Here is a 9,000-nt window from a genome sequence, read left to right on the forward strand (position 1 = left end):
AGACTGACATTAAGTCAATTCCAACTGATAGCGACCCCCAGTGGGTTTCCAAGGTGGTAAATCTTTACAGAAGTAGATTGCCCAGTCTTGCTTCTGCAGAGTGGGTTTGAACCACCAACCTTCTGGTTAGCAGTTAGATGTCTAAGGTGCTGTGCTACCAGAGATTTCCACATAGCCCTATAAAAACTCACTGCCATGGAGTCGGTCCCAACTCACAGCAACTCCTGGGGTTTCCGAGGCACTATCCCTATCGAAGTAGATTGCCCAGTGTTCCTTCCGAGGAGTGGCTGATGGATTTGAACCGCCAACCTTCTGGTCAGCGGTCAAATACCCTTTTCTATGAAAGTTTGTTGGATAAATGAATTAATGCATTAATGTATGTATGATTATTTATAGTTTACTGCTTTTTTTAAAACCTAAATTTTGAGGATTTTTGTTTTCTTTATGCTGAGGTATAATCCTTACTGAAGGCTGTATAGTCTTTGATCTTCATAGTAATTGCTTCAAGTTCTCTTCACTGTCAGCAAGCAAAGTGTGTCATATCGGCATATCACAAGTTGTTAATGAGTCTTCCTTCAATCCTGATGCAGCGTTCTTCATATAGTCTAGCTTCTTGGATTATTTGTTCAGCATACTGATTGAATAAGTATGGTGAAAGGATACAACTCTGATACTGCATGATTTAAAATCATGAAAGGTATGTATCTTCTCATTCTGTTCAAACTACTGCCTCTTGGTCTTTGTACAGGTTCCTCATGAGCACAACTAAGGGTTCTGGAATTCCCATTCTTTGGAATATTACCCATGATTTGTTATGATCCATACAGTCAAATGTCTTTGCATGTGCAAATGTTAATAAACCACAGGCAAACACCTTGCTGATATTCTCTGCTTTCAGTCAAAATCCATTGAAATCAGCAATGACATCCCTCATTCCCTGGCCTCTTCTGAATCTGGCTTAAGTTTCTAGCAGTTCCATATCAGTGTACTTCTGCAACAATTTTTTAATTATCTTCAGCAAAATTTTACTTGCATGTGATATTAATGATATTTTTTTCAATAATTTCCACATTCTGTTGGATCACCTTTCTTTGAAATAGGCACAAATAAGGATCTCTTGCAGTCAGCTGACCAGGTACTGTCTTCCAAGTTTCTTAACATAGACGAGTGAGTGATTCCAGCATTGCATACATTTTTTGAAACATCTCAATTGGTATTCTGTCAATTCCTGGAGCCTTGATTTTTGAAAAAAAAAAAAAAAATTGTGAAACCCATAAACTGAAAACTGTAAGAGAATTCTGAGAGAAATTAAAGAAGACCTGAGGAAATAGAGAGATACACTGTGTTCATGGATTGGTATTATTAATGTTAAAAATACTGACAATATTATTAAGAGGTCAGTTTCTTCTCTCCCCAAATGATCTATGGAGGCAACACAATCCACAGTCCTCAAAGCTTTTTTTGTAGAAATTGACAAGCTGATTTTAAAATTTACATGGAAATGTGAAGAAACTAGAATACTCAAAACAACTTTGAAGAAGAACAAAATTGGAGGTCTCACACTATCTGTTTTGAAGACTTATTAAAAAGGCAACATAGCATTGCTGGAAAGATAGATAAACAGACAAATGGAACAGAATAGAGTTCAGAAATAAACCTGCACATATGTAGTCAATTATTTACAACAAAGATTTCAAGGTAATTCAATGGAGAAAGGATAATCTCCCTAAGAAATGATGTGGACATCTGGATATCAATATACAAAATAAATGAACCTTGGCATTTCATATAACACATTTAGAAAAAAAAAATCTTAGAATGGATCATAGACCTAAATATAAACTTTAAAACTTCTAGATGAATGTATAGGAGAAAATTTTTGTGGACTTAGATTAGGCAAAGATTTTTTAGATTGAACACAAAACACACAAATTGTAGCAGAAAAAAATTGATAAATTGAATTTCATTAAAATTAAAATTTTCTGCTCCTCCAAAGATCCTACTAAGAAAATGAAAGGACAAGACACATACTGCGAGAAAATATTTGTAAAATAGATGTATGATAGAAAGATATATTCAGAATATGTATAACAAAAAGTCTCACAATTCTCAGTAAGAGTTGAATAGGCAAAAAGAAAAGAAAAATGGAACAGACACCTCACTAAAGACGTATGGATAGCAAATACATACATGAGAAGATGCTCATCAATAGTCCTTAGAGTAATGCAAATCAAACTACAATGAGATACCACCACACACCAACTGGAATGGCTACAATTTAACAAAATACATAATATCAAGTGCTGATAAGACTGTGGAATAACAGAAACGCTCATACATTTCTGATGGGAATTTATAATGGTACAGCACAATTTAGCAATTTCCTATAAAATTACACATACACTTACCATATAACTCAGCAATCCCACTCCTAGGTATTGACTCAAGAGAAATTAAAACAGCTGTCCACATAAAGATTTGTATGTGAATGTGCATAGCAGTTTTATGTTTAATAGCCCCAAACCAGAAATAAGCTAAATGTCCATCAACTATGAATAAGTAAACAAATTATGGTACATCTGTAATTTAAATACTACTCAGCAATAAAAATGAATGAATTCCTGATACATGCAACACTGTTGTCGTTGTTGTTATGTGCCATCGAGTCGGACCCGACTCATAGCGACCCCACTTTGGGTTGCTGAGGCAGTATCACTATGGAAGGAAATTGCCCAACCCTTCCTTACATGCAACAACATGGATAAATCTCAAAAGCATTATGCTAGGAGAAAGAAGCCAAACTCAGAAGACTCTATACTATATGATTCTATTTATATGATATTCTGGAAAATGCAAAACTACAGGGACAGGAACCAGATCAGTGGTTGCCAGATGCTGGGGGCAGAAGAAGGGGATTGACTACAAATGGGCACAAGGGAAATTTTGAAGTGATTAAAATATTCTATATTTTAACTGGGGTGGTGGTTACATGGCTGCATGTATTTATCAAAACTCATCAAATTATATCTCTAGAAAGGGTGAGTTTTACTGTGAATAAATTTATATACCTCAATAAACCTGAATTTAAATCTCATCTGCCACCAAAACCTGTTCCCTGGGAGGAAATTTAATGTAAAAGATTAAGCACAGATTTTAGAGTAGGACAGACCTCAGTTCAAACTCCAGCCATGCACTTATTGGCTGAGTAACTGGGCAAGTTATTTAACTTCTCTGAGCCCCTGAGATGGGATACAAATAATAACTAGCTATTACTGTGAAAATTTAATACTTTCGAGTGGTCACTTCCTTTGGGAGCTCTGGTGGCATAGTGCCTAAGGCTGCTAACCAGAAGGCTGGTGGTTCAAACCCACTAGCCACTCATTGGAAGGAAGACTGGGCAATCTACTTCTGTAGAGATACTGCCTCAGAAACCCAAGGAAGGGTCGCTATGAGTGGAATCAACTTAATGATACTTTCAGGTGATCATCTCCCTTAGCATAGCCCAATTTCTCAAACCCCTGGTAAGGACTGCTCATCAATTTAAGTGCCCAAACAATGGTAACAAAGGTATAGTTTGAGAAGCAGTTTGTACAATACAACTTAAATTATTCAAGGAATAAAAATAAGAAAACAATGAGAAAAGCAACAGAGATGACTTTTTTCCCTTCCTTCAACAGACTCAAAGGAAGTCATGGCTCCAATTGCCTGCAAGAGGCTAGATGCCCAGGAGTGTAAACACTTTTCATGCTGAAAACAAGTGTCCTAAGGAGAGCAGTGACAGTGACCTTGGTCTCCTGAAATAAGGGATGGACTTCTTCTCAATTATAGATTCAATACCCAGATAGTTGAGAATGATTCTCAGCTTGCTTAGTCCAGGCTCAGGCTTTTCGTTTTGATTTTTAAAACTGTCTTTTTGTGGATAAATGTGGCAAGAGCTAGATCTGGAATCGCCAAAAAAGGGGTCATTGGGTACAGTCTCCATGTAAAGAATCTAGGCCAGTTCTCAACCACTTCCATAGTCCACAATACATTCATGAGGCAAAGACGTCATTAATCTGACATCATGTCAAATTAGAATCATAGTTTTCTAAGGGAAAAGAGGAATGTGGCTCATAACTGTCAGAGTCACAAGGCAAGTGAGAAGACCTGCTGAAAACCCAGGGATATAAAGGCTCCTCCACATGAAACAACAGTGCATCTGAGAATCACATTCTCAAGGCACAAGCCTTGTGGACATGCAGAACCCACCCCACTGCCATCACGTTGACTCCAATTCATAGCAACCTTACAGGACAGATTAGAATTACCCCACAGGGTTTCCAGGGCTGTAAATCTTTATAGAAGCAGACAGCTTTATCTTTTTCCTATAAATTGGCTGGTGGATTCGAACCACTGACCTTTTGGTTAGCAATCAAATGCTTAACCACAGCAGCACCAGAGCTCCTTGATCATAATCAAGGTGTTATTCAAATCATGGGAGAGGAAAGGATTGATTACTCAATAAAATAGTTTTGAGATAACTGGCTCATCATTTCAGTACAAATAAAGCTGAATGCCTACCTTCACATCTTATAACAAGATAAAGTCTAACAGGATCAAAGATTCAAGTGTAAAGCATAGAAATTATAAAAGATAAAAGTACTTGAATAAAACATGGGAGAATTTTTTTTAAATAATCTCAGAGTAGGGAAAACCTTTCTAAGCATGATGCAGTACCCAAGCTATAAAGCAAAAGCTGTATCAATTTGACTATTAAAAAAAAATTTTCATAATTTAAAAAAATTGTTATAAACAAGTTAAAAGGCAAACTACAAACTAAGTAAAAAAAATATTAAAATACATAAAATAAAGGCCTAACTTCTTTAACATACAAAGAATCCTTTAAAAGCCCTTAATTAAAAAAAAAAAGGTACAGTCCAATAGAAAAATGGACAAAGGATATAAAGAGATAATTCTCCAAAAATGAAACGTAATTGCCAGTAATCATATGAAACCAATCTCACTTATAAATAAAGAAATGCAAAATAAAGCAAGATGTCATTTTTAACTTACCAAATTAGCAACTATTTATAAGTTTCACACCTACAGTTGGCAAAAGCGTGAAGAAAGCAAGTGCCTTCCTCTACTGATAGTTGTTGTTATGTGTTAAGTGTGGTCAAGTCAGTTTAGACTCAGTGTGACCCTATGTTCAACAGAACGAAACATTGCCTGGTCCTGCACCATCCTCACAATCACTGCTGTATTTGAGCCCACTGTTGTAAGCACTGTGTCAATCCATCTTGTTGAGGGTCTTCCTCATTTTTGCTGCCTTCTACTTTACCAAGTATGATTTCCTTTTCCAGGGACTGATCCATCCTTATGTAATGTGTCCAAAGCACATGAAAGTCATACCATCCTTGCTTTAGCATTCTGGCTGTACTTCTTCCCACATAGATTTGTTTTCTGCCACTCTTTTGGCAGATGATGGTATATTTCATATTCTTTGCCAACACCATAATTCAAATGCATCAATTCCTCTCTGGTCCTCCTTATTCATCCTTCAGCTTTCACATGTATATAAGGTAATTGAAAATATCATGGCTTGGGTCAGGCACACCTTAGTAAAAGGACTGTGAAAAGGTTCATTCTTCTTGGAAGCAGATATACCAAAAAAAAAAAACCTCACTGCCATCGAGTCAGATCTGACTCATAGCGATCCCTCCTTGGTTTTCCGAGGCGGTATTGCTACAGAAATAGATCGCCCAATTTTCCTTCCAAGAAGTGCTTGGTGGGTTTAAACCACCAGCCTTCTGGTTAGCAGTCAAATGCCTTAGGCACTATGCCACCAGAACCCCTACAGAATTCTCTAAAAATGATAACTGTATATACCTTTTCCACTTCTAAGAATTTACCTAAGGAATTAATTACATAAATATACAAAGATGTGTATACAGGGATATTTTGCACACGAGTGTGTATAGTATCAAAAACCTCAAAATTGCAAAGCCCATCAACAGAGGATTGTTAAATAAGTGATGGTACATACATGCAATTGAATACTACACACCCATCACAATTTAAATACCAATTTCTGTCTATTCTGATAATGTAGAAATTTGTCTATAGCACATGGTTGAATGTTGTTGTTGTTGTTATGTGCCGTCGAGTCAGCCCTGACTCATAGCGACCCCTCCTTGGGTTTCCGAGGCAGTATCACTACGGAAGTAGGATTGCCCAACCTTCTCCTTCCGAGGAGTGGCTGGTGGGTTTGAACCGCCAGCCTTCTGGTTAGCAGTCAAGTGCCTTAGCCACTATGCTACCAGAGCTCCTACATGGTTGAATAGGGGAAAAAAAATATTTCAATCTGTATACCAAAATCCCATTTATCTAAAAAGATATTTTTGTCTATTTGTAAATAAATGCACACAGATATGTCTAGAGGAAAAAAAAATGACCAAAATGGTAGCAGTGATTGCCCCTGGATGGAGGGATTTCAGGTCGATTTTACTTTATTTCAAAATTGCAGTATCCTTTTTAATAATCTACAGTGAGTATATATTTCTGTGACTAAATAAAGCTATCTTCAATTTGAAATATATAAATTTCAGTGCAATATTTCAACAAAACAAAACAAAAAGCATCAGCATGCAGTAAGGCAAATGGCCAGCCTGACCAAGGCGCTTCCTTAATGCAGCTGTACCTTGTAATCAACATTAGGCAACACAAGGCAGACAAGTATACACTCTCAGGTTTACAAAGGCATAGCCAAGCACAGAATGGTATGGGTTCCAAGAGCAGGTTTAGAGGGCTTTCAAGTCCCAGTTCAAATCCTGGTTCTACCACAATAGCGGTGTTAACCTTGGACGAGTTACTTAACCTCTCTGAACTTCCATATTCTTTTATGTAGAACTGGAATAATAACTATCTCAATCTGGTAGGGCTGTTGAGAAGATTAAATAAGATATGTATGTGATATCATCCACACAGTGCTTGGCACATGATAAGCACTCAATAAATGTCAGCTGCCTGTATTATCTGGGAAACTTGTAATATCTATTCACACTGCAACCGCTCAATGTGATCCCAATGATCCAGGGTCATGCAGCAGAGTGCATGTTTCAGAGAATCCCAATAGTTGGTCTGAGACAACCACATGCTTCTCTACCCCTGTGAAACCCTTCCTGGGAGCATCAGTCAAGGAGTGTGGCAGCCAGCTGGAAAGAGGAGGAGGACAAAGCAAGTGCCTAAATAATTCCCTGATGCTGCCTACCGTGTAGTCACTGACCCAACGTGATTCATTCCTCTCCTCCCACCTTTCCTGCTGGGTTGGCTGGGACCTTCCCCCACACACCAGTACATAAGGATCCTAGAAAGACTACTCAAATGCCAAGTTGGAAAAGACTTTGAAGATCATCTAGTGCAGTTCCATTCATTCATTCTGCAGATAAGGAACCTGAGGACCAGAGAGGGGAGGAGACTTGCAAGGAATGGAGGCAGTCAAGACCCAATGTAAACTTGATCACAGAGCCCTCTCCTATCGCACCCCTCTCCCCCTAGCTGCTCCTTCACAAGTTCTCATTTCCCCCATTTCCTTTCCCTCCTTCATTACCTATCACTCCTCAAGGCTGCTTTTCTCCTCTGGCAGCCCTAATTGTCCTTTATGGCTCTATAGTAAGGGAAGGAACCAGACTAACTCAAAGTATGGACTAGAAGACGAATTGATGTGGCTACCACTAAGTTAAATCAATACAGCCATTTTCAGCTTCCAATATAGAGCTCAAATCATGGCGTGAACAAGAAGGAGGGGAGCAGGAAGAACTCTTAGTTACTGTCAAACCTCCTTGATGACACTGGAAGTTACCTTGAAAATCGTAGGAAATGAAGACCCCAGAAGAAAGAGGTACCAGCAGATTCAAGACAAACCAGAAGACTTCATCTCCTAGGTCCTAAATATAACCATGATGCAGGGCAGCCATCCACTCTCCCAGGACAGAGTCCTGACTCTTGGCAGTGACTGGGCTGTAGCTTACCTTGGGCAGGCTGACTGGGGTCCTGGGCTTGGTCCTTGGGTTCTTAATCAAAAGCCTCTGATCCAGAGGGAGCAGATGGTATTTCATGGCCTCGATGAGGAAGTCCTTACAGGTGTTGTTATTCTTTATCAAAGCTTCTTCTTCAACCGTCTGGAGATAATAACCCACAGGTGATCCTGGAGCAGAGCTCAACCACATTTCCCAAGCTCTCTTCTGGGCTGAGTCATTCTTACATTTCCACACTCATTCATTCCTACACCACATCATCTCAGAGCCCAAAAGAAAGGTCCACCAAGTTAGAACTTCATGCTCAGCCCCTGCATTTCAACAGCACAATAGAGTAAGCAATCAAGCTCTGGCATCAAGCAGAAAGAGAATCAAATCCCAGCTTTAACATTTAACTCTGCAGATCCTCAGTTTCCTCATCTGTAAAGTGGGCATATAAAAAGTATCCACAACCTCAATGATTTTGCTGCCTAACAACATAGGTTTGAGGCTTAAATGAGATTATGCAGAATAAAATTAGTTGTCCTGAAAGCCTCTTCCCATATTTCTTCTGGTTTGAATGTATTATAATGTTTAGGGCAAAATGGTCAGACACTTGAGAGAGGGACAGGGGGAGAGAGAAGAGGAGAAATGGGGAGAGGAAGAAGAGAATAGAAGGGGATTGGAGAAGGGAGACAAAGAGAGAGAGAGATGGAGATCTATAGGCCAACCTTTGGAGGCATTAGGCAAACTAAAGTGATCATTGAAGGATTCATGTCTATTTTGTTGCAGTGAAAGACTCAGGACAGAGAATTGGCCAGTGAGGCTCTTCTAACAGAATAGCAACATCAGAGCAGATAGAGGTGACTATGCAAAGAAGTCCCACCTATTCACCTCACTTTGGACCCATCTAAGTAGCATAGTGGCTAAGACACTTGCCTGCTAACCAGACGGCTGGCGGTTCAAACCCACCAGCCACTCCTCGGAAGGAAGGTTGGGCAATCCT

The 9,000-nt window shown here is 39.0% G+C and overlaps 1 protein-coding gene across 1 annotated transcript in view; it reads right to left on the minus strand.

Annotated features, from left to right (window-relative positions):
* Window positions 1-9,000, minus strand: part of KLHL3 (kelch like family member 3) — a 164,462-nt gene that overhangs the window by 35,523 nt on the left and 119,939 nt on the right. The window contains exon 7 of the mRNA XM_007938933.2: window positions 8,010-8,159. Coding sequence (XP_007937124.1) covers window positions 8,010-8,159 — 150 coding nt within the window. The remainder of the gene's footprint in view (window positions 1-8,009; window positions 8,160-9,000) is intronic.

The sequence above is a fragment of the Orycteropus afer genome, unplaced genomic scaffold (genome assembly GCF_000298275.1).
Source record: "Orycteropus afer afer isolate SDZICR_OR568_19922 unplaced genomic scaffold, OryAfe1.0 scaffold00056, whole genome shotgun sequence".
NCBI lineage: Eukaryota > Metazoa > Chordata > Mammalia > Tubulidentata > Orycteropodidae > Orycteropus > Orycteropus afer.